This window comes from Diceros bicornis, chromosome 18 (assembly GCF_020826845.1).
Source record: "Diceros bicornis minor isolate mBicDic1 chromosome 18, mDicBic1.mat.cur, whole genome shotgun sequence".
NCBI lineage: Eukaryota > Metazoa > Chordata > Mammalia > Perissodactyla > Rhinocerotidae > Diceros > Diceros bicornis.
The window spans coordinates 45,987,958-46,014,040 of record NC_080757.1 but is presented as its reverse complement, the minus strand read 5'-3'; the positions used below and the strand labels follow the sequence as shown (position 1 = coordinate 46,014,040).

Genomic DNA, 26,083 nt, shown 5'->3' with positions numbered 1-26,083 from the left:
CAATCAAGTTCAGTTGATTCTTTCTTGACATCTCTCCATCCCCACTGCCACCCTCTTATTTCAGGTCCTCATTATCTCTCATCAGGACACTGCTGCAATCACTCCTAAAGATGACATGTGTTGTTTTGCCTGCCCACCATCACAGACCCCTTTCTTGGAACTGCCCTTTTCCAACTACTAATTTACTCCCTCCTTCTGCCACAGTTGATTTCCACTGGGGTAAGGTACCTAACCCAAACTGAGATGATCACAATCCTTACCCAAATCCTAGTCCAAAGTATCACTGATTTGTCCAGAGGTGGACACCAGACCTAAGTTAGGCCAGAGTTAACCTACTCATGGGCATATGGATTTGAAAACAAAACAATTCAGTCGGTATACTCCTCTGGGTGCCTGAACTGTAAGATGTAAAAGTCAAGTGTTGCTGGTAGCTATGTTCCACTATTTGAACTCAATAGCAGAGGAAACTAATGCTTAAGGCTAGAAAAGAATGAAATAGACATGCAGAAAGAAGCAGACATAAGAAATGGGAACCAACTAAAGTCCCAAGCTACCTGTATATAGTTCACTAAATGTGTCAAGCTCTCTCTCAACTTCATGCCTTTATACTTGCTGTATCTTCTGCCTGAACCTTACTTTTCCCCATTTCTCAAATTGGGTAACTAATATTTAGACTCCATGATAGTCACTACCTCCTCCAAGAATTGCTGCATTTCCCTCCAGTCTGAGATGGAGTCCTTCCTCTGTACTCCAATAGTATCCTGTGCAGAACTTTATCATAATACTTCTCACACTATATTTTAATAGTATTGGTTCACTTATACCATACAGTATAATCTGGTAGGGGCCGCATCTTATATCTCTAAGTAAACTGTATCCCTCAGTACTTTACCCGGCCCATAGTACGTGCTCACTATATACTCAGGGATGAAAAGACAAAGCACAGAGAGGGAAGGAGGAAAGAAGTATCTAAACGGTATCTAACAGTACTTTAGCTTCAGAGTATGAAATGATTGGAAGGTTAACAGAAAGGAGATTTACTAGTAGTCTGGCCATGAGTCTTCAAGATGGGAACAAAGAAGAATGGCAAAGTAACACAATTCTCTGAGTAAAGAAATGACTGCACTGACCAACTAGTACCTGAATAATATCATAGGTGATGGAATGAGGCATTGATGCCAGCCCCGATATCAGTTCCCCTACATTAAACCCAGCATATAAAGCACTTATCCCCTTTCCCTGCCTCTCTAAGTTACATTCATAGGTAAATATTGGTTTTTTAAACCTTTGTTTCCCTGAACTTTACAAGCCAAATTGAAGTTACAAATTGTTAGAGCCCAGGTGGCCTCATGATAACATTTTGGCTAGCTACGAGCCCTTTGAAGTTTTATTACAAGGAAACTGATATCCAGAGAATATCAAGAAGCTGAAGCTTCCCAGACCCCAACTCCTTGGCTTCCTGGCACCAGAATCCACCATCTACCACGGAGGCAGACAACCAAGAACACCCACCTGCGGATTCTCTTATCTCACCATTCTCCTCCCTGCAAGCAGCCTCACAAGGCCAAATGCAGGCTGATGGGAAGGCGCCGACCTGCAAAGCCACAGCTCCCCCTCCCCTACCTGAAACCTCAAATAAAAACCCCTACCTTTTTTCCTTCGGGGAGATGGACCTGAGTTCTAACTAACTCCCATCTCCTCGTCTGGCTGCCTTTCAATAAAACTCTTTCCTTGCCATAAGCCTGCCATTCCTGTTTTTATTTTGGTCTCTCTCTTGCGTGGTGGGTAAAGGAATCTGTGTTTGGGCTCAGTAACAGCATGAGGTAAATTTTTAGAGCAAAAAAGTACAGCCAGGCATTATTTTGAAAAAATTAATTTTTTTTTCAATATTGTCTTTCTGCCACGAGCATCCCCTTTTCAAGCAGCCAAGTCTTTTGTGGTTAGGGTGTGAGGTGACAGCAAAAAAGCACACAAATCTGTTCTGAATATTTGAGTTTGAAAAATCTGGCCCCTTATAGATACAAAAAGGATTCATATCATTTAAAAAAAATATTCAGGAGAAAAATTAAGTAAGAGCAAATCTCTCATCCATTCCTACTCCAGACTAGAAAAGAATTCCCCTGGTCAAGTACAGTCATAGAAATCTATCTTCTAGGATGACTGGTTGGTTTGTTTCCCAGGCAAGGCCTCTTATACAGTAAAACCATATGGTTAAGTGCCCAGTCTTCAGCTTTGCAGGTCAGAAACCAAGAGTTTCAAAGTGGATAAGACTCAAAGAGATTGATTCATACCATAACAGCTCTATATCACCAGCAAACTATTTGGGGGCAAATATGGGCTTGTTCTTCTAACTCTTGGTATGGGAAAGACTGCTAATTTTAAAAATAAACAAACAAAACCCATAGCTAGGTTAGTAAAACAAAGTGGCAGACTTCACTGATTGCCTACCTAATCCCTTCTTTCATATTAACGGAATCTGATTTTATTTTAGATATTTCCTTTAAGGGAGACTGCTTCTCTCCCTAGCCTCAGGAGGTGAACCTTAATTAGTAAATCAATCTTAATAACAACAGTTGCAATTCCATTAATTGGTTTAAGAAAGGTTATGTGCTATAATTTGGCCAATGGGATGTGAAGCAAATGGGGGAGGGGGAGAGATGGCTTTCAGGAAAGTCTTCTTTAATCTTAAAAACGGACCTAAGAAAGGGCCAGTTGTTCTACGAGTCTTTGAACAATGCTGTGTGCAGATATAAAAGTTGAAGGTACGGCAGTCCTCTTGCAGCTATGTAAGGACAAGCCTAAGAACAATAACCAATATGCTGAAAATGGCAGAGCAGAAAGATGGAAAGAAACCGAGTCCTTGATTATGCTGCTGAACTTCAGAATTAACTTATCTATAATCACCATACCTCTGGAATTCTTTATTATGTGAACTTATAAATTTCCTTCATATCTCAGTCATTTTAAATTGGATCTTTGGTAATTCTAACCATTCTAACGGCTACAACAGCAAATAAAACTGACTAAGGAAAAGACTATACAGGATCTAATCAAATTTAAATTTTAACATAAAATTCTTATTTCCTCTAGAAATTTCAAATTCAATAAATCTGGGGGCAAGGGTACTGAGTTTAGATGTTAAAATCTTTTTTACTCACCAGTTTAAAACCCTGCAATGGCTCCATTGTGGCTTTAAGGCTATAATCCAAACTGTTTAGAATGGCATACAAAACACTTCATTAACTGATAAGTCATTAACTGTCCATCCTTTTTAGCAACTTTCTAACTCACCCTAGGTTCCAGGAATAGAGACTTCTTCCAGTTGCTAGAAGGCACCATATAGTCTCTTATATTCATCTACTGGCAAACGCTACTTTCTCTATATGAACCCCTAACACATACTTATCCTTCAAAGCTCAACTTGCATTCTCCTCTCCTCCCTGCCTATCCTCCAACTGTATTATCACTGTTGGTTTAGGAATCTCTCTCCTCTAAATAGACTTTGAGCTCCCTGAGAGTAGGAACTATCCCCAGCATGTATCACAAAGCTTGATACACAGTAAGCACTGAAAAATCTTTGTGGAGTGCTTTAATGAACCACATTTGGGGACAATCATAAGTTCTTTCCATTACAGTATTAGATGATGCAGATTTATAAAATATATTCATCATCACAGAAAGTCATTGAACAGCACTATTTTATAAGGTTGCTAATTTATTTAAAAATGATTCAAAACTAGTTTTATCTGTTTTAAAAACAACAAAATATAGGACAAAATAATGTTATGACTTTTTCAGAAAATTCATGCCATGTGATAAATATTTATTAAGAAACATGGACCAAGGATACTAAATGGATAAGAGATGTCTCTGTTCCCAATAACATTCTTGGTCTGAGCAAAGACTACTACCTAAACGTTTTACAATAACCATAAATGATCTTTACCAAGTTCTTTTCTAACCAAAACTATAGGCTCCCTAAAATAAAATCTCTAGTAAGCAAAAAAGAAATCATCTCACAATTTTCAAATTTTACACATATTTCAGGTACACTAAGCAATATATGAGTATAATTTTGGTTAAAGTATTTAATATAGTGCAAGGCACATAATAAATACTCAATAAATATATGCTGAATCTGAATCAACTGTATGCAGAGATAAAGAATGTATTTTCCCAAGTTTCATATCTTTATATACATATAAAAAGGATATTTCAATACCATAGACTCATCTGATAGTAAAAGCATCTTGTGTTATAGAAAAAGAATTAGTGTCATAGTCATATCTTTATCATATACTTTTTTATTAATATTACTTCACTGATATATCCTATTGATTACGTTTGAAATAATTTTATAAAAGTTATTTCATTTGAAAACTGAACTATGGAGTTACCATGCAAGACTTTCAGTCTCATTCTAACTGTAAAGACGACATTTTCAATGTTACTTGCTCCTTCCAATTTACTAAAAGTAAAAGATTAATGGTGGTTTAGGAAAAAAACAAAACAAAACCCAGCTTGTTCATCCTTGATTTAGAAACATGACCAGCTTACTTTATATCTTGGTAAGGAATTAAAGATCCCTTTGGAACTCCTCTTAAAGAAGCAGGATTTTTGATGGCAAGGTACTTAGGAATGAAAGAAAGAAAATCATGACTCCAGGTCAGAACACTCTGAATCTGGAAAAAAATAAGTTAACCTATTTTCTCCAAGAAATCAAATAAAATCTGAATATAAGAAATCTATGAAAATGGAGTGCAGGGTACAAAGGCTGTTTTTAAGGTCAAATTTTTGGTTATTGATTTTCTTTAAGGTAAGACATATAACTTATACCTATACTGAAGACACTTCTCACTTATAGAAATGTATTGTAGAGATCCTTGAGAACAAGTCTATGAATGCTATACCCTAGCAATTTTCAAAAGATACTTTTCTCCTTTTAGCATCTCACTCATTTCTTGGCTCTATAGTTAACCTTTTACTATCATGAGTGCATGTATATATTTTTATTAAAATTCCCATATATCATGAGACAACAGAAGTAAGCATGATTATATGATACATGAGAAGAGCAGGGGGTGGTATAGAATACCACGAATTTGCAAAAGCACAAATCTACAATCTAGAGTTTTCTTTATTTGAAATATTTAAATTTTCTAAGAAAACAAAAAACTACATATATTCTGATGAAAAATTTGACAATGTTAAAATAATTTATTTTTTTAAGTTGGTGAAAGCATTACTATATATCAAAATATGCTGTATGAAAAATAGGGCATTAAGAATATTTTTTAACTTACTATTTAAATCCTTTTTTAATTAAAGACGAGAATTTACTTCCTAAATATTTATTTTTCTTCATGGCACACTCTCAGGTTTATGAATATAGAATTATAAGTGGTACATCTGATATATACTTGGATTTTTAAAGTAACTGATCTGCAGGAACAATGGTCCAAAGTAAATCAGTTTAAACAGTTTAATCTTTTTTAAAAATTTGTTTAAAATATAATAAGCCTGGATTAATAATCAAAGAGTTTTATGAGGGGAACTTTCATCAATACTAAGAAAACACTATTTTAAATTTCAAGCATCTTGCACAAGTTGAGGATAGGCAGAAAACTAAATAGAAGAATGAAAATTTACTTTTTTTAAATTGGAAAGAAATAGTCACAAAAGGGCTTGTGCTGACAGCATAAATCACACATAGCTTTCTCTGGCTTCCTTCTTCAACAACAATAAAGGAAACAGTAAACTATGAAAGTACCAAACTATAAAAGTAGACAATCATGGAAAAGAATCTTTAGGCTGAAATATTGCAGTGCAGTGCTAAAAGGGCTTGTAACATTAAATTGTCCTAAAGTCCAGAGGAAGTATAATCCCACAGCTCAAATAAAGGTAAATTAGAAAGGAACCTAGAAGAATGGAAACAAACCATGGAGTTAAATAAATTAAACTCAGAAGCAAAATTCAGTGCAATTTTGGAGTTATTCATTCAATATATGATTCATTCAATATATGATTGGAGTTATTCATTCAATATATGATTATTGTGTACCTAATATGGGCCTGAAATAAAGCAATGCCACCAGTTAGCGAGCATCTCTAGCCAGAAATTTCAGAACAATTTCCTCCTATTCTTTTCCTTTCTCAGCCACTCTAGTAACCAAATCCTCTCTATTTTACCTCATAAATGTCTTCCTTGTGTAACCTGTTTCTTTATTTCTACTCTCACTTCTTTAGCCTTTCATCATAACTAATATCTCCTTACTGCAGTCCATTTTATCTACTTAATAAAATGTATATTTCATCTTCCTTAAAGTTATTCATTTTAAGGGTTATCTTCCTTAAAATGTTATTCATTCATAAAACAAATATCATTGAGTGTTTACTATGTGCCAGGCAGGTGCTAAGGATACAGCAGCGGAAAAGTGAATGAACTTGTGATGAAATTTGTATTCCAGTAGGAAAGATAGATAATAAAACAGAAAAACAAGATATATAATAAGATAAATAGTGATAATTGCAACAGGAACAAAATATAAAAGGAGGGATCAAATAAAAAGCAGGACATAAAGAAGGAGTTAGAGTCTTAAATCTGGTAGCCAGGAAAGATTTCAATGAGGAGATGACTTCTAAATAAAGTTCCCAGTGAAATACGGGAGCTAACATTCCAGGCAAAGGGAATAACAAGCTTAACATTTCTAAAGTAGGAGAGGCTAATGTGGCTAAAAAGAAGTGAGCAAGAACATGAGGTACAGTTAAAGGAAACGAAGGCAAATGTAATCAGGAACAGATCTTATAGACTCCTGGAAGGACAAGGCTTCTACTCAACTTATGGCAGTCTCTAAAGACTGTATTCGGCACTTCATTGCTGAAATTTCTCACTATGGCCTTCACTACTTGCCATTCCATTCTGCCTAACAACCCTCTTTCCCCACTTGCCCATCCTCAAATACTCTCTGTTAAGCCAGTAAGAATGGAAGAGAAGACATCCACAACTAAAAGGGAGGCATTATCTAACTTAACTCCTCCAATTCTAATCTTCCTATTTGCCACTCTAGTTGAGAATCCCTAATAGTTGCAGAAATATTGCAGAAATTTATGGGCAGAAAAATGACTGAGACCAATGTTCTACTGCATGCAAAATTTTTAAAAAATTAACATCAACTGTATTCACATACATTTAATAATTGAGAAAGCCACAGGGAGATACTAATGTTAATAAGTTTACATTTAAGGTGATTTTTCAAATAATAAACATATAAGAAACTGATGAATCAACTCACAATGCACCTATATTTAACAAGTTTCCATGAAAAACAAGGAGAAAAAAACCAAAAAGCCAAAAGGCACACACTTTAAAAAAGTAAAATCTCTCTCAACTACCATATGAAGCCACCAAACTCTTTGCTACTTGTTGTTTTGATACAATCCTTAGCAATTTGAGATCTCTTAATATCTGACTTGCTACTTCAAAGAAAAAACATATAGTTTTCAGATGTCAGTTTAGACTTAATTCCAATACTAACTGTCTCATTTATTCAGTGACAGCAACAAATGAAGAGTGAGAATTCAATGGTTTCTACTCCAGTGGCTGTCTACTAGCTGTAGACACTTGGGAAAGTCTCTTTATCTTGGGCAAATCTTTTCATTTCTCATCTGTAAAATGGAGCAGTATTTGCTATACAGATTAAATGAGGTAATACATGTTGCAGTCCTTTTCCTTTGTGAAATATAGAACACAAGCAAATGTAAGGTAACTGTTACTCAACACATACGTCATCAAAGACAAGAAGTTCACATGACCTCTTATATTCTCTTTCAATGAAATGTACATATATAAATGTAAATATAGCGACTGTATGAACTGATGGAGGGATAAAAGGTAGTGTACATTCCTTACTCTTAGGATAGTTAAACTATATTAGGGAAGCATTTCTAGAAAGTTCATAAGCAATACAAGGCATTACATTATTAAGTTTCACGTTAGAAACATAGGCAATAAGCACTATAATACGTGAAGCAAAAGAGTGATCACTGTGAACCAGAATGAGATATAAGCTGGACTTTAATGATTGACTGAGTAGGATTTAAAGAGTTGACTCAAGTACAAATAGCAAGCTTATTCCAGACAGGGTGAATGTCATGATCAAAGGAGTACAGAAAATATAAAGCGTTAAGAAGACTGACTTGAATAAAGTAGAAAGTTTCTGCATAAGAGTCATTGGAAATAAGGCTAGAGAAGTTAGGTGAGGTCAGGTCCTGCCAGGCTAAGAATTTTCTAATTAGTACCTTAGGAAAATTAATACTGCAGCAGGGTGAGAGTGAGGGCAGGTGATGGTGAGTCAGAGAAAATAGTATATTTATTCAACAAATATTTATTGACCTGTTAATTTCCAGGCACTATTCTAGATGCTGGGAATAAGACAGTCAGTGAACTTGTCGGACTTACATTTATTGTAAGTAACCCAAACCAAGTAAACAAAGAAAATATCTCAAAGAGTGATATGTACTATAAGGATAGAAAGGGTATAATTGGATGGAGTTTGAATATAGTGGGGACTGAGAAGAAAGACCAGTGAGGAGACTAAGAAGAAAGACCAGTGACTGTTAAAAAAAGAAGGTTGTAAACATGTGTAGGGGCAGAGGCTATTTGGGAAATCTCTGTAACTTCCCCTCAATTTTGCAATGAACCTAAAAGTACTCTAAAAAATAAAGTCTATTAAAAAAAAAAAAAAAGAAGAAAGTTGAGAAGGCAGGCAGTATTTATATTATCATGGGCTCTGGAAGCTCAGTGAAAGACTTTGAACTTTATTCTAAGACCTACCAAAATCTTTTGTAGGGTTCTAAGATTAGGGTTGATATGATCTGATGAAGTTTATTCAAGATCACTAATATCATTTACTTAATCAAAGCATGGGTAGTAGGAGGAAGATTGGTTTGCCATAGGCAGAGACTCCACTGAGATAAAGAGAAAGCAACAAAATTTTTAACAACTGTGTGAACAAGTCTAGGTTTGACAGTATAGAATAGGGGTCAGCAAATTTTTCTGTAATGGGCCAGATAGTAAATATTTCATTCCTTGTCCCAACTACAGACTCCCACTCTTGTAGCACGAAAGCAGACATAGACAATACATAAACAAATGAGTATGGCTGCGTCCCAATAAAATTTTATACAAAAAAACAGGTGGTAGGCCAGATTTAGCCTGCAGGCCATGGTTTGCCAACTCCTGGTATAGAAGGTGAAGGAACCCCAAATTCAAAGCTAGATCTCCCTGCCCACTGATTCTCCACACAGTACTTCTACCAAGTTCATGGTGGCAACAATCTGGGGGACTGGAAGCTTGACAATAAAGTTGAGCGAGATTTCATAACCAGATGAATCCTGCTAAAGGGAGAGGACTGACATACAGACACAGAACAGACCTCACCCTAGACATCTGAAATACATGCGAACGGAAACAATCTAAACTGCAACCTAGACCTAATCCAGTTCAACACTCCATCAAATCCAAGAGATCAGATCCCCATCATAGCTGTCTTATATAAGAAAAGGCTTTCCCTCTCTAGGGAAAAATATTATTTACTCTAGCCTTTACAGTTCTTTTAAATACAATGTCTGAAAAACAACAGAAAAATGCTGAGATGTGTGAAGAAGCAGGCAAATGTGATCCATAATCAAGTGGCAAAATAATTAATAGAAGCAGAAACACACATAAACTAGATATTAGACTTAGCAGAGACATCAGCTATTAAACTATTATTTTTAGCTATTATGTATAAGTTAAGAAAAAAGAGAGAGAAAAAATGGATGAAAAGATTGAAAATTTCAACAGAGAAATGGAGTATCTTTAAAAGAACCAAATGAACATTCTATAACTGAAAAACACTAAGTTAAGAATTAACTGACTGAGCTTAAACGCTGACTGGACACAACAGAAGAAAGGGCAATAAACCTGAAGACAGGCCAACACAAATTAACTAAAGAGAAAAAAAATGACTGAAAAATAGGATAGAAGAAATACCTTAAGAAAGAATGGCTAAGGTTTTCCACAATTGATGAAACCCATCAACATACAGACTCAAGAAGCTCACCAAAATCTAAACAAGATAATAGCAAGAAAATCACACACATAGGCGTCTCACAGCCAAATGCTAAAAGCCAAGATAAATTAAAAAAAAAATAATTTAAAGCACCCATACCAAATTAAATAAACAATAGGTCACATCACATTCCATGGAAAAAACAATGAGAATGATGGCTGACTTCACATCAGAAACAATTATGAGTCAAAAGATAACAGGGGGCCAGCCTGGTGGTGCAGTGGTTAAGTTTGCGTGCTCCACTTCAGCGGCCCCAGGTTCGCAGGTTTGGATCCCGGGCACAGACCTACACGCTGATCATTAAGCCATGCTATGGCAGCGTCCCACATACAAAGTAGAGGAGGATTGGCATAGATGTTATCTCAGGGCCAGTCTTCCTCAACCAAAAAGAGGAAGATTGGCAACAGATGTTAGCTCAGGGCCGATCTTCCTCACCAAAAAAATAAATAAATAAAAATAACAGAACAACATCTTTAAAGTATTGAAAGAAAATAACTGCCAATCTAGAATTTTATACCGAGGGAAAATATCCTTTAAAAACGAAGACAAAAGAAAAACATTATGAGAAAACAAAAGCTGAGATAATTCATTGCCAGCAGACTTACACTTCAAGAAATGCAAAGGAAGTTCTGCAGGGTGAAAAAAAATTATCCCAGATAAAACACCATTTTGCAAGAAGGAATAAAGAATATTAGAAGGGATAAATATATGGATAAATAAAAAAGACATTTAGAAATCATCTTAAAGACTACTGACTACTTAAAGGAATAGTAATACAATGCATTGTTGGATATATACTATAATGGAAGTTAAATAAAAGACAACAAAGAGTGGCACATAAATAGAATTAAATATCATAAGGTCCTTACAGTGCTCATAAAATAGTAAAATAAAAATTCAAGTTAAACAATAAAAAGTTAAAGACACATACTGTAATCCCTTGCATAATCTCTTTAAAAAAATTTCCAATAAGGTACAGCTAAAATACCAAGAAAATGAATAGAATAAAAAATATTTGTTAAATCCTAAAGAAGACAGGGAGGAGGGAAAAAAAGAGGAACAAGAAACATATGGAATGCAAAAGAAACAAAAAGTAAGATGAGAGACTTAAACCAAGTCATATCAACAGTTATATAGTCAATGTAAATGAACTAAATATACTGTTTAAAATTAGAAAATCAGACTGGATTTAAAAATAACAACAAGACAAAACTACATGATATTTACAAGAGAGACAACTTAAATACAAAATACAGACAGATTTAAGGCAAAACTATTAGAAGTTCAACTAAGCAAAATATTAACATACAGGAGCTAAAAAATTAGTAAAGTTTACTCAATAAGTATAGTAAACTTTGTCCTAATCAACAGAAAATGTCTTGTTTTCCAGGACCCATTAGACAGTTATAAAATCTAATCAAAACTCAGCCAAAAAAAATAAATCTCAATACTTTAAAGCAAGAGTTAGCAAACTTTTTCTTACAGAGCCAGATTGTAAATATTTCAGGATTGTGGGCTATACAGTCTCTATCACAAATGGGTGTGGCTATGTTCCAATAAAACTTTATTTACAAATACAGGTGGCTTGCCTAAAGAAGGTAAGCTCACCAATCACTACTTTAAAGAGAAGAAAATGAACAGTCTACATTTTATAACCACAGTGCCTTAAATTAGAAGATTATGAAAAAGGGTTAACAAAAAAAAAGTCAATCTCTTGGAAAATTTTAAGCTGATTAAATTACTCGGGTCAAAAAGAAAATCAACTGCAATTACAGACTACATAAAAAGTTAATAATGAGAATATTATGTATTAAAATTTATAGAATACAGCAAAAGCTGTATCATAGAAAAATTCATAATGTAATGAGAAGAAAAATAAAATTAGTAAATCTAAGAGTTGGATCTTTTGAAAAAGCTAATAAAACAGATAAGCTTCAAAGCTAAGAGACAGGAAATATTAAAATATTCAGTATTGAGAAACTGAATTAAATTCAAATGAATACAATATGTATAACTATATGCAAATAAATTTTAAAATCTCAATGAAATGGACAATTTTCTAAGAAAATAAATTATCCAAATTGCCTAAGGAAAACCTAATTAGAGCAACAACAATAAAATAGCAAATACTGTCAAAAACTACCCAAAAAATCCCCAACAAGCCTAGGCTAGTCATTTTTATGTCTGAGTTCTACTAAATTTTCAAAGAATAAATAATCTATATGATACATAAAGCAAAGTAAAAGACGAAAATCACGAGAATTCATCTTGTGCAATTAGCATAACTCTAAAATAACTCTGAAAAAATAAGATGAAAATGAAATAAATGTGAAAACATGAGTGTTAGTGTATGTGTCTATCTGATGAGAAGCGCTATTAAGTTAACTATTGAACTGCTACAAGTATCTGAAATATAAGCAAAACCAGTCGAAACAGATTTGTTTCAAAATGCACTTTCAAGGTTCTTGCCACTTTTTTCACTCTTCGGTCACATTTATTTTTACAGCCCACTGTCCTTCTCTAAAAGAGAATCCTTATTCTCTTTTATACACATTCTGTCACTTCTTCTAATGACTTTTCACCTCAAGTTCCATGACAGCCTATCTTAATTGGCAAGGACAAATGAATTTCATAAGGAGTAAATATCTCAACAGCCAACCACAAATTGGGCAAATTGATGGGCAGAGAAACAGAAAAGGAAACAGCAGTCAATAAAAATATGACAGGTTTGGGTTTTATTAGAAAAGATTTTGTCGCTCTATAATTAAATAAACAAAATCCTTTCCTCATATTAAAGAGGAGTGTATTTTCTAACGAAACTTGTTAGAACAGCTTACAGAAAAGGTAAAAACTCTTGAAAAACTTATGTTGTAATTTCATGATTTATTAGTGAAATAAAACTTACCATCCCTAGAAGAAAAAAGATATATTTTCACAGTATAAATGTATTTGCATTAAATACTACTATACATATTTCTTTATAGTTTATTATGAACATTCATTATTCAGAGACCAACAAAGATTTTAATTCATTTCAATGCCCAAAGGACAAAAATTACACCACCACCACTAGTAACAAATGCTTCTAACAAAGTGCCCTATTTCCACAGATGAATTGATTTTTGCTCAGAGGATAGTTAAAGAGAATTTAACTCAAACTCAAATATCAAGCAACCAGTACACTACCCAGTACTTAGTGATTAATGAATAAATACCTGTTGACAGAAACCAAAAGCATGATCTATAAAAGTAAAACTTGATAAACTGGACTTCACCAATATGAAAACCTTTTTCTCTACAAAAGACCCTGTTAGGATAAAAAGACAACAGACTGGGAGAAAATATTTGCAAATCACATATCTATCTGACAAAGGCTAGACTACGTAAAGAACTCTCAAACTCAACACACACAAACAAAAACAAACAAACCAATTAGAAGACAGCCAAAAGACATTAAAAGATATTTCACCAAGGAAGACATACAGATGGCAAATAAGCACATGAAAAGATTCTCAATATCATTAGCCACTAGGAAAATGCAAATTAGAGCCACTCTGAGATACCAGTACACATCTATCAAAATAGGTAAAATAAAAATAGTGACAATATCAAATGCTAGGAAGGATGGGGAGAAACTGGATCACTTATACATTGCTGGTATGAATGTAAAAAAATGGTATAGCCACTCTGGAAAAGAGTTGGCAATTTCTTTAAAAACTAAACTTGCAACTAAAATGTGTCCTGGCAATTGCACTCCTGGACATTTACCCAAAAGAAATGAAAACATATGTTCACACAAAACTCTCTATCTTTCCCTTTATGACCAGCAATTCCATTCCTAGATATAATCCCAAAAGAACTGAAAACAGAAACTCAAACAGATACTTGTATGACAATGTTCATAGCAGCATTATTCACAATAGCTAAAAAATAGAAATAACCTAAGTGCCTGTTAATGGATGAATGGATAAACAAAATGTGCCACACACATACAAAGCAATATTATTCAATCACAAAAAAGAATGAAGTTCTGATACATGCTACAACAGGAATGAACCTTGAAAACATTATGTCAGGTGAAATTAGCTAGACACAAAAGGACAAAATAGTATGACTGCATTTACATGAAATATCTAGAAAAGGCAACTTCATAGAGACAGAAAGTAGATTAGAGGTTATCAGGGGCTGGAGGGAGGGGGGAAATGGGGAGTTACTGTTTAACGGGTACAGAGTATGGTTTGGGGTGATGAAAAATTTTGGTACATAGAGAGTGGTGACGGTTGCACAACACTGTAAATGTAATTAATGCCACTGAATTGTATAATTAAAAATGATTAAAATGGCAAACTTTATGTTTTATATATTTTACCACCATAAAAAAACTTGAAAAACTCAGCCCATGGCCTGTGATATCAGTGCAATGCCTAGCAGAAGGGGCATCTCAACAGTCAACAGCACAGGATCCCCACAGAAAACAACTCCTACCTGAGATGAGCTGATAAACAAACCTTAGAAAACACAAGAAGAAGTGATCCACCACGAGCAAGTCATAAAATATAACAGAAGAAACAGAACCCTAAGCATTTAAGGTAATATAACAACATAAGAAAACATCTAACACCTCCATTTAGCTCTAGCTCAGGTCTCAATCAAGGGCAGACTCTGACTGAAAATTTAGAAGGTATCTTTTGGTCATAATGGTAGTGAGAGACCTACAATGCACTGGACAATTCCACAAAATGGAGTAGCAATAATGCTCTTGCCTCATTAATACCACGGTTTTCCTGGCTCTCTGTCCTAGGCATATCTAGCATATTTGTCTAACTATGTGAGTATGTATTTAATTTTAATACCTTATAAGTCATATTCCCACAAAAATCAATTACTCTTTTTCATCCTTGGTTATTCTCATTTATTCTTCCATATAACTTGAAAGTTATTTTACTAAATTGAAGATGAACCTGCTGTTTTCCTAAATGGAATTGCAATAAATTTATGTGTAAATCCAGAAACATGATGTCTTTCCATTTGTCCAAGACTAATACACTTCAATAAGGTTTCTTGTCAAATCTATTCCTGAGAATTTGACAGTTGTTATCATTGCGAATGTAATTTTTTTCTCATTTACATTTCTAATCAGTAAATACTGGTAGAGCTAAGAGTGCCAACCACCTCGTGAAATTACATTAATACTTCCAGTAGATATTTACTGGATTCTCTGGGGTTTTCACCCCATTTAAAAATAAATATGACACTATCTTTTCTTTTCCAATATTTACACTAGTCACTTTATTTTCTTGTCTTTACTATATAATAGAACCTCCCAAACAATTTTGGAAAAGAGTGGTAATAAGAGAAATCTGTATCATGTTTCTGTTTTAATGGAAACAGCTGCTACACTTCTTTGTTTAGTATGATGTTTAGCTGTTGGATTCGGTAAATAGTCTTTATTATAATTGAAGTATCCTTTTTCTCTTTTAACGATATTTCTAATGGCTGCTCAGCTTTATAAAATGTTTTTTCAGAATATAATGATAAAGTAATGTGGTTTTTAAAATTTTTTTTAAGTTAAAAACTTCTGTTGACTTTATGATATAGAAATATCTTTGCATTCCTGGAATAAATTCTACTTGTAGTACATTATCAGCAACTATTTATATTTAACTATAAGTTTTACTTACTTTGTTCACTTTTCTTTCTTCATCTCGAGACTTCCTCACATTTATTTTTTATTTTGCTAGGAGACAGCCTCAAGTAATTTTATTTCTTCCAATGGCTGTGTTATACTTAGGGTACTATGCTTTATGAGTTCTCAAATATCTGAAATTGACAGTATTTTCCCCCCTCATGCTTGAATGATGATTTACCAAAACAATGACACAATGATACCAGATAATGGAATTACTTATATCAAAGAAGGCTACTTGAACTTTTACCAATTACTAGCACGATTTTAAATAATAAAGTTAAGACAAAAGTTAAGAAAATATACATAAACATTTAACTTTTAGAAAACATAGAAATATATATATTTTCCTTATAACTCATAATTGAAAAGAGCCACACAGTTGTCTTTTCACAAAACTTAGGAATACCTAGTTCTACATGCATCAGAAACAATTTTCACTTCATAAATCTGAATTAAGTTATAAAATTCAAAGCTGATATTCACACGTCCTTAGGGGGAAAACTTTGCCTGAGAAAATTCATTGTTATTACTTGATATAAATCTATTTGTGTAAAATATTTATCTAGTGGCCCACACAAAAGTTCAGATCAACTTCTAAAAGACAAATTAAAACAGGCAACTTCCCTTTATGACAAATGCTTTTTAACCTAAATACTAAGTTGGTTTCCTAAAACAAAACAAATGGTTATGCCTATGAGAAAACTTACCTTATTAACCTTAAAAATAAGCCATGAGCCAAAGTTAATATAAAGAATAAAGTATCCACCCAATTATTCATTAATGATTAAAGGAAAAATTGTAATGATAAAAAAACTAATGATGTCATTCCACACACATACTTTTTCTTTTAATATAAAATTTATTCTTGCTTTGGAATTCTTGCTTTGGAGTACATTTGGAAAAAATGTACTGCTTCTCTACAGAAAGAGTTCTTTCCATATAGAATACAAATCACTATTTTTATAACTACTCTAACTTCTAACTACTCTAAATTATAAAAATTTTAAATGAAAAACCACTGAGAAGAATAATACTAGAATAAGACCCCCCAAAATCATTACTATAATTAGATATGCAGTAAATCAAAGAAATTAGCTTGAACACTACAGTAAAATCTTGACATGTAGTTACTCAAAAGTCTAGGATATAATAATTTGTAATTTTGCTAAAGCACAAATTTGATGCTTACTTCTAATAGAGATAGCATGTAGAAATGAGTCACTTATCTAGTACTCAGGTCAAAAAGACTATCCAGCATCTGCATCTTAATATGGCTTTATTGTTTTCTACTATTTATCTTATATGAAGTAATTGTTATGAAGTGATAGAAAACACTAGTGCTAGTGTCAACAGTGAACAACCAAGGTGTCTAAGAAAATCATAGTTCTAGGCCAGAAAACAAATTTTGGATAGACCATTTCTTTAAATGTCAAATTTGGAGGCAGCTTGGATCTCTGTGTGTGTGTGTGTGTGTGTGTGTGTGTGTGTGTGTGTGTTTGTAAATATAAAATCAAAGAGTGACCAGTGGGGTAATGACAATTAAAATTTGTCTTCTGCCAAACCCAATCAATTCTGGGAAGACATAAAAACTAAATGAAATGTAGTTCTCTGGATTGGATTCTGGAACAAAATGAGGACATTAATGGAAAAACTAATGAAATCCAAATAAAAGTCTGGAGTTTAGTTAATAGTAATGTACCACTGTTGGTTTCTTAGTTTTGACAAATGCACCACAGTAACATAAGATGTAACAATGGGGAAACTGGGTAAGGGGCATACAGGAATTCTCTGTACTATCTTTGCAACTTTTCTGTAAATCTAAAATTAACCCGAAATGAAAAGCTTATTTTAAAAAAATAACTAGGCACAGGAGGAAATAAAATAACATTAGTAAAAGCCAAAAGAAACAGACAATAGAAACAGACACTTTTAGAGTTATCAAACACAAACTTTAAGATAAATAAATATATAGACTTACTATGTTCAGGGAGATAAGAGACAGATTGAGAATACTGGCAAAGAACTGAAAACAATAAAAAGAAACAAATGGTGTCTACCTGCAGATTGTTTTTAAGTTGAAAGGGGAAAATTAGTATCCATATAGCAGAGAAACTGGACAGCACTGTGATTTGGTCATCAAAATCACTTATGAGTGACAGATGGACATTGTGTACCTCCAGCTGTGACATTTTATGTAACATTCAAATCACAGAGACATAATCTGAATCTAATACAAAAAAAAAAAAAATCAAACCCCAAATTAGAAGCATTCTAGTTTTTTAAAAAGATACAAAACTTTTATTCTTTAAAAATGTTAAGAACGGCTGAGAAAGTTTTTCAAACTAAATGAGAGTAAAAAGACAAGAGAAGTAATGCAATATCTTATCTTGGACTGGATCTTGGTAAGGAAGGGGGGAAATTCTATAAAGGAAATTACTGGGTAACTAGAAAAAATTTGGAAAATATATGGTAGATTGGATAAAAGTATTGTATCAATGTTAAATTGTCTGAGGTTGTTAACTGTACTGTGGTTATGTAAAAGAATCTCCTTGTCCTTAAGAAATAACACACTGAAAAATTTAGGAGTAAAGTGGCATGATGTATTTAACTTACTCTCAAGTGATTTAAAAAAAAATGAGTTTGGGGCCGGTCTGGTGGCATAGTGGTTAAGTTCCCACCTTCCACTTCAGCAGCCCAGTGTTCCCAGCTTCAGATCCCAGGCACAGACCTATGCATCGCTTATCAAGCCATGCTGTGGCAGGTGTCCCACATATAAAATAGAGGAAGATGGGCACAGATGTTAACCCAGGGCCAATCTTCCTCAGCAAAAAGAGGAGGGCTGGCAACAGATGTTCACTCAGGGCTAATGTTCCTCATCAAAAAAAAAAAAAAAAAAAAAGTGATTGAGAGAGAGGGTGGAGTGGGGGAAAGAGGGAGACAGAGTGTGTGCATACGTGTAGAGAGAGAATGATAAAGCAAATGCAGCGAAAAGTTAATAATCTGTGAATCTGCGGAAGAGTATGTTAAGTTCTTTGTACTATTATTGCACCCTTTCAGTAAGCTTCAAATTATTTCCAAATTAAAGCAAATGGAAGTTCTAGAACTGAAATATACAAAAACTAAAAATAGGAACTGAATACAGTTAAGAGTAGATCATAAACCAATGAAGAATGAATTAGTGAACTATAAGATCAAAAGAAAATATCCAGCATGAGGCATATAGAGAGGAAAGGATAGAAAGAGAATGTAAGAGACATAGATGATATGCATGTGGTCTATCAAATGCATAACTAGAGTCCTAGAAAGAAAGAAGAGAGAGAAAATGGGAAAAAAATTAAAACATGAAGAGATAATGGGTAATAGCTTTCCAAAACTGATGAAAGACATCAAGCCACAGATTCAAGAAACCCTACAAACATAAATAAATAGATAATAGACAAAGATAGACAAAAAGAAAACCACTCCTAGGCACATCAATGTAAATCTGGAAAACTAAAAACAAGGAGAAAAAAGACATATCGCCTTTAAAGATGCAGCAATAGACCGACAGCTGACCTCTCATCAGAAATAATTCAAGAAGTCAGAAGACAATGAACAATATTTGAAAGTACTAAAAGAAAATAGCCAACATAGAATTCTACTCCCAGCAAAAATATCCTGCAAAAAACAAAGGCAAAATGAAGATATTTTCAGATTTAAAAAGAGCAAAGTAAATTTGCCAGATGAAGATTCCAACAAAAGTAAATTATAAAGGATGTTCTCAAGACAAAATGAAAGGTGATCCCATCTAGAAAGTGGGAGATGCAGAAGAAATGCAAATCAATGAAAAAGGTCAAATGTGTGGGTAAACTTAAATAACTTTGACTACATAAAGCAACAATAATAACGTCTTGTGAACTTTAAAATACATATGGGTGAAAAAAATATAAAGCTCTTGCTCTGTCAAAGAAGTGGGTAAAAGTACCAATTGACATCAAACTAACTGATGTTTTAATCTTCAAGGCAACCACTGAAAAATTATAAGAGTGTATGATTTCCAAGACAATAGGGGGGAGATGTAAAATAATAAAAACTGTTGTGATCAATTCAAAATAAAGGAAGAAAGCAGAAGGAGAAAGCATAGAACAGGCAAGACAAGTACAAAGCACATAGTAATATGTTATATTTAAACCCAAATATATCACTGGTTGAATTAATGCAGATGAATCAATGTCCCCCTTAAGAGAAAAAAGTTGTCTTAAGGAATAAAAAAAGAAAACTCAACTAGATGCTATTAACAGTATAACCATATAGAAATGTTAAAGTACAAGAATGGAACAAATCATACCTTGCAAACACTAATCAAAAGAAAGCTGGGATAGCTATACTAAGATCAGACAAAGTGAACTTTCAAACAAAAGGCATTACTAGAAATAAAGAGGGACATTTCATTATGATAAAATAGTCAATTTACCAGGAAGATATAGCAATTCTAAATTTCAATGTATCTAATAAGATAGCTTCCAAATATGTAAGACATCAAGACAAAAACTGTCAGGAACTAGAAGGAGAAAGAGACAATTCCACAATCATAGTGTAAAATTTAATCACACCTTTCTCAGTAAATAATTTTTTAAAAATAAGGATACAAAATATTTGAGGACCACCATTAACAAAGCTGACCTATGGTACACCCAATAACTGCAGAATCCACATTATTTTTGGGTGCATTCAGAACATTCAACAAAATTAATCATATGCTGAGCTGTGAGGCAAATCTCAATAAATATCAAAAGAATAAAATAATACAGGATAGGTTCTCTGATAAGAGTACAATTAAGCTAAGCTAATAAAAAGATAACCAGGAAATCACCAACTGTTTGGAAATGAACAATTATACTTTAAATATCTATGGATCAAGAAGAAATCACAACGGGAGTTAAAAAACATTTTGAAGTGAATGATAATGGGTATATTACCAATGCAAACTTATAAAATGCAGAAAAATTAGAAAACTGAAAAGAGTAAAAGAATATAATAAATATCTACAACCCAATAACAGAAAACAAACATTTAGCAGATTTCTCTTCAATATTTCTCCCAAAAAAGTACATACAGTTTTAGTGTGAATTTACCCTAAAACCCTAAGAATTACCCTCTTGTTCTTAAAAAAACATTAGAAACTTCATGTTAATGACTGTAAAAATCTGCAATTTATATTTCACTTTCTGTATAATCCTTTCAGGACAGTTCCTATTTTTATAGTCTCATTCCCCAAAGAGTCCTTAGGAATGAAATAATTTCGCATGATAACTCAAAAAGTAAATTTAGGTCTAGAAGGTTTTTAATGAGTATTGCACAGAAATATTACACTTGCATATATTAGAAATAAATATTTTTCCTTCACAAACTTTTTCTATACCTGACTGTTCCTGATCAATATTCAAGTGTTCCTACCTTTTAAAAAAAGAGTATGACAGCCTATAGGTATATAAACTTTCTTTTTCTAAATTAAATAAATGATTTAATAAATAATATATAAGGTGTTGTAGCATTAATTGAGATCCCTAAAAGAACTTCCTCTTTTAAAATATCACACAGAATAAATGTAGTGTAGTCACTTACCACTTGATCTGTTTTTACGACTTGATTTCCCTCCAGTAAGAAGCATCTTGAGACTATTCCGAAACATGGTTGTGCTACTCAAGTACTCACAAAACTGTAAAAGAAAATGTAGAAGAATATGTTAGAAAAGTTGATTTTCTATTCAAAATACTACTAAGAATTAATTTCAGACACAGTGACATCAGCATCATGGTGGAATAAGCTGTTCCCTTTGTCTCTCCACCACTAAGTTACAACTACATGGACATTCATTAACCAGCAGAGGATTCCCTGCACAGCACAACAGGACGTCTGAGAGATCCACATAGCTCTGCAACTGAAGGTGGGTCGACTGGATCCTCAAGAGGCAGTGGAACTAGGTGAGCGCATGCCTCTCCAATCCCAGTGGCAGCAAGCTAGGTAACAGATCCTCACACAGCAGCCAGCATGATTGTAATGGGAAGCGGGGACAGCCCAGCCTACACGAACAGGTTCAGAGTTGTACCATGGCCTGCAGGAGTGACCACTGGCACGTGCAGCAGCAGTTCCACTGATAGGAACACTCAACACCGAGTGGCAGCTCAACCCCAGTGAAGGCACCAGCCAGCAACCACAGCGAAGGCGAGAAGGCACCCCACCCACTCAGAGGGCACCACTGCCCACAGAGCACGACAGCCTGTGACTCCGACCAAGTGGTGGTGCAGCACAGAGCAGGGGAGAAGTCGACCCACCTGTTCAGAAGGTGCCCCTGCCCCTGGAGCAGAGCAGCCCACGGGACCCATAGAGTGGCAGCTCAGCCCCCGCATAGGCTCCCCTCCCACCTGGAGCTCAGAAGCTCAGCCAGTCTCCTGCCAAGCACAGAGGCTCCACCTTTGGTGGCCAACCTGCTCACCCAGCGCAGAGGCCCTGCCCATGTGAACGCAACCTACAGAGCAGCTGAAGCCAGCCCTCGGAAACAAAGAGCAACCCTACATGCACAAGTTCCAGCAGACGGGGCAGGATCAGCAAACAGAGCTCCTTCTCCCCCTGAGCAGCGGCAAGTGGAATCTGCAACCTGACACTGCAACAAACGTGCCAGCAAAGGATCAATTCATCAAAAAGCATGAAGAACTACAGCCAACACATCAGAGCTGAAGGAAAATACAAGTCTCCAGAAATCAATTATGAAGTCACAGAAAGTTACAATCTCAATGACAGAGAATTCAAAATTGCTGTCATAAAGAAACTCAATGAATTATAATAAAACCCAGAAAGACAGTTCAATAAGCTCAGGAATAAAATTAATGAGCAGAAGGAATACTTCATCAAAGAGAATGTAGCTCTTAAAAAAAAAAAAATTCTGCATATGAAGAACCCGATTAATGAGAAAAAAAAATAATCTAGAAACCCTAAAAAATAGAGCTGATGTTATGGAGGACAGAATTAGTGATTTAGAAGACAGAAATATAGAAATGCTTCAGGTAGAGGAGGAGAAAGAACTAAGATTTTTAAAATATGAAGAAATCTTTCAAGAAATATCTGACTCAATTAGGAAAAGCAACGTAAGAATTACAGGTATTCCAGAGGGAGAAAGGAGCAGAGAGTTTGTTCAAAGCAATAACAGCTGAGAACTTTCCAAACCTGGAGAAAGAACTGGACTTGCAAGTACATGAAGCCAACAGAACTCCTAATTACATCACTGCAAAAAACACCTTCTGCAAAGCATATAATAGCAAAACTGGCAAAAGTCAATGACAAAGAAAAAATATTAAGGACAGCAAGGCAGAAGAAAATAACCTACAAAGAAACCCCTATCAGGCTTTCAGTGGATTTCTCAGCAGAAATTGGACAGACTAGGAGACAATGCAATGACATATTAAAAATACTGAAAGACAAAAACCTACAGCCAAGAATACTCTATCCAGTGAAACTATCCTTCAGATAGGATGAAGAAAGAAAAGCTTTCCCAGATAAACAAAAGCTGAGGGGGCAGGCCCCATGCCTTAGCGGTTAAGTGCACACGCTCCGCTGCTGGTGGCCCGGGTTCGGATCCCAGGCATGCACCAACGCACCGCTTCTCCGGCCATGCTGAGGCCGCGACCCACATACAGCAACTAGAAGGATGTGCAGCTACGACATACAACTATCTACTGGGGCTTTGGGGGGAAAAAAAGGAGGAGGATTGGCAATAGATGTTAGCTCAGAGCCGGTCTTCCTCAGCAAAAAGAGGAGGATTAGCATGGATGTTAGCTCAGGGCTGATCTTCCTCACAAAAATAAAAATAAAAATAAAAATAAATAAAATAAAATAAAAACAAAGGCTGAGGGAGTTCATCACCACTAGACCTTCCTTACAAGAAGTGACAAAGGAAGCCCTCCTACCTGTAACAAAAAGGCAAAGGTTTACAACCCTTTGAGCAAGGAGATCAGGTGCACATTATTATATATCAATTTCTGTATAGACTGCATCAGGCTCACCACCAATAGTCTAATTTTTATTTGTCACCATACATATGTACCCCTTTACCCCCTTCTCAAACCTCCCTCCCCTTCCCCTCCGATAACCACTCATCTGTTCTCTTTATCCATGTGTTTATCTTCCACATATGAGTGAAATCCTACACTGTTTCTCTTTCTCTGGCTTATTCTGATTAACATAATACCCTCGAGGTCCATCCATGATGTTGCAAATTAGACAATTTTGTCCTTTTTATGGCTGAGTAGTATTCCATTGTGTTTATATATATCACATCTTCTTTATCCATTCATCAGTCAATGGGCACCTGGGTTGCTTCCACGTCTTAGCTATTGTGAATAATGCTGCAATGAACATAGGGGTGCATAAGTCTCTTTGAATTGTTGATTTCAAGTTCTTTGCATAAATACTCAGTAGTGGGATAGCTGGGTCATATGGGATTTCCATTTTTAATTTTTTTGAGGAATCTCCATACTGTTTTCCATGGTAGCTGCACCAGTTTGCATTCCCACCAGCAGTGTATGAGGGTTCCCTTTTCTCCACATCCTCTCCAACATTTGTTATTTTTTGTCTTGCTGATTATAGCCATTCTATACGGGTATAAGGTGATGTCTTAGCACAGTTTTGATTTGCATTTCCCTGATGATTAGTGATGTTGAACATCTTTTCATGTGCCTATTGGCCATCCGTATCTCTGCTTTGGAAAAATGTCTGTTCAGATCCTGTGCCCATTTTTTGATCAGGTTGTTTGTTTTTCTGTTGTTGAGTTGTGTGAGTTCTTCATATATTTTGGAGATTAAACCCTTGTCGGATATATGATTTGCAAATATTTTCTCCCAGTTGGTGGGGTGTCTTTTCATTTTGTTCCTGGTTTCCTTTGCCTTGCAGAAGCTCTTTAGTCTGATGAAGTCCCATTTGTTTATTTTTTCTTTTCTTTCCCTTCCCCAAGTAGACATCATATTTGAAAAGATCCTTCTAAGTCCTATGTCAAAGAGTGTACTTCCTATATTCTCTTCTACGACTTTTATGATTTCACGTGTTACCTTCAAGTCTTTAATGCATTTTGAGTTAATTTTTGTGTATGACAAAAGATAATGGTCTACTTTCATTCTTTTGCATGTGGTTGTCCAGTTTTCCCAACACCACTTATCGAAGAGACTTTCCTTTCTCCATTGTATGTTCTTGGCTCCTTTGTCAAAGATTAGCTGTCCGTAAATGTGTAGTTTTATGTCTGAGATTTCAATTCTGTTCCATTGATCTGTGTGTCTGTTTCTGCACCAGTACCATGCTGTTTTGATTACCATAGCTTTGCAGTATATTTTGAAGTCAGGGATTGTGGCGCCTCCAGCTTTGTTCTTTTTTCTCATGATTGCTTTAGCTATTCTGGGACTTTTGTTGTTCCATATAAATTTTAGGATTCTTTGTTCTACTTCCATGAAGAATACCATTGGGATTCTGATTGGGATTGGGATTGGGATTGGGATTCCAATATATGTGCCTGGAGTATGATTCCATTTCTTTGTCATCATCGATTTCTTTCAATAATGTCTTACAGTTTTCAGTGTATAGATCTTTTCTTTCACCTCCTGGGTTAAATTTATTCCTAGATACTCTTTTTGTTGCAATTGTAAATGGGATTGTATTCTTGAGTTCTCTTTCTGTTAGTTCGTTATTAGAGTATAGAAATGCAACTGATTTTTGTAAGTTGATTTTGTACCCTGCAACCTTGCTGTAGTTGTTAATTATTTCTAATAGTTTTCCAACAGATTCTTTAGGGTTTTCCATATATAGAATCATGTCATCTGCAAACAGAGAGAGTTTCACTTCTTCATTGCCTATTTGAAAAACTTTTATTTCTTTTTCTTGCCTACTTGCTCTGGCCAAAACCTCAAGTATCATGTTGAATAAGAGTGGTGAGAGTGGGCACCCTTGTCTTGTTCCTGTTCTTAGAAGGATGGCTTCAGTTTTTCCCCATTGAGTATGATATTCGCTGTGGGTTTGTCATATATGGCCTTTATTATGTTGAAATGCTTTCCTTCTATGTTCATTTTACTGAGAGTTTTTATCATAAATGGATGTTGGATCTTGTCAAATGCTTTCTCTGAATCTACTGAGATGATGATGTGGTTTTTTTCCTCATTTTGTTAATGTGGTATATCACACTGATTGATTTGCAGATGTTGAACCATCCCTGCATTCCTGATATAAATCCCACTTGATCACAGTGTATGATCCTCTTAATGTA

General features: G+C 34.7%; 1 protein-coding gene across 7 annotated transcripts in view; it reads right to left on the bottom strand.

The window, feature by feature from the left end:
- Window positions 1-26,083, bottom strand: part of TANC2 (tetratricopeptide repeat, ankyrin repeat and coiled-coil containing 2) — a 401,816-nt gene that overhangs the window by 305,841 nt on the left and 69,892 nt on the right. For 6 of the 7 annotated variants that reach the window (XM_058561312.1, XM_058561306.1, XM_058561307.1 and 3 more), the window contains exon 2: window positions 21,406-21,499. In XM_058561312.1, the coding sequence (XP_058417295.1) occupies window positions 21,406-21,472 (67 nt within the window). In that variant the 5' untranslated portion in view covers window positions 21,473-21,499. Of the gene's footprint in view, window positions 1-21,405; window positions 21,502-26,083 lie in introns of all 7 variants that reach the window. The other variant, XM_058561308.1, reaches the window with a different exon arrangement.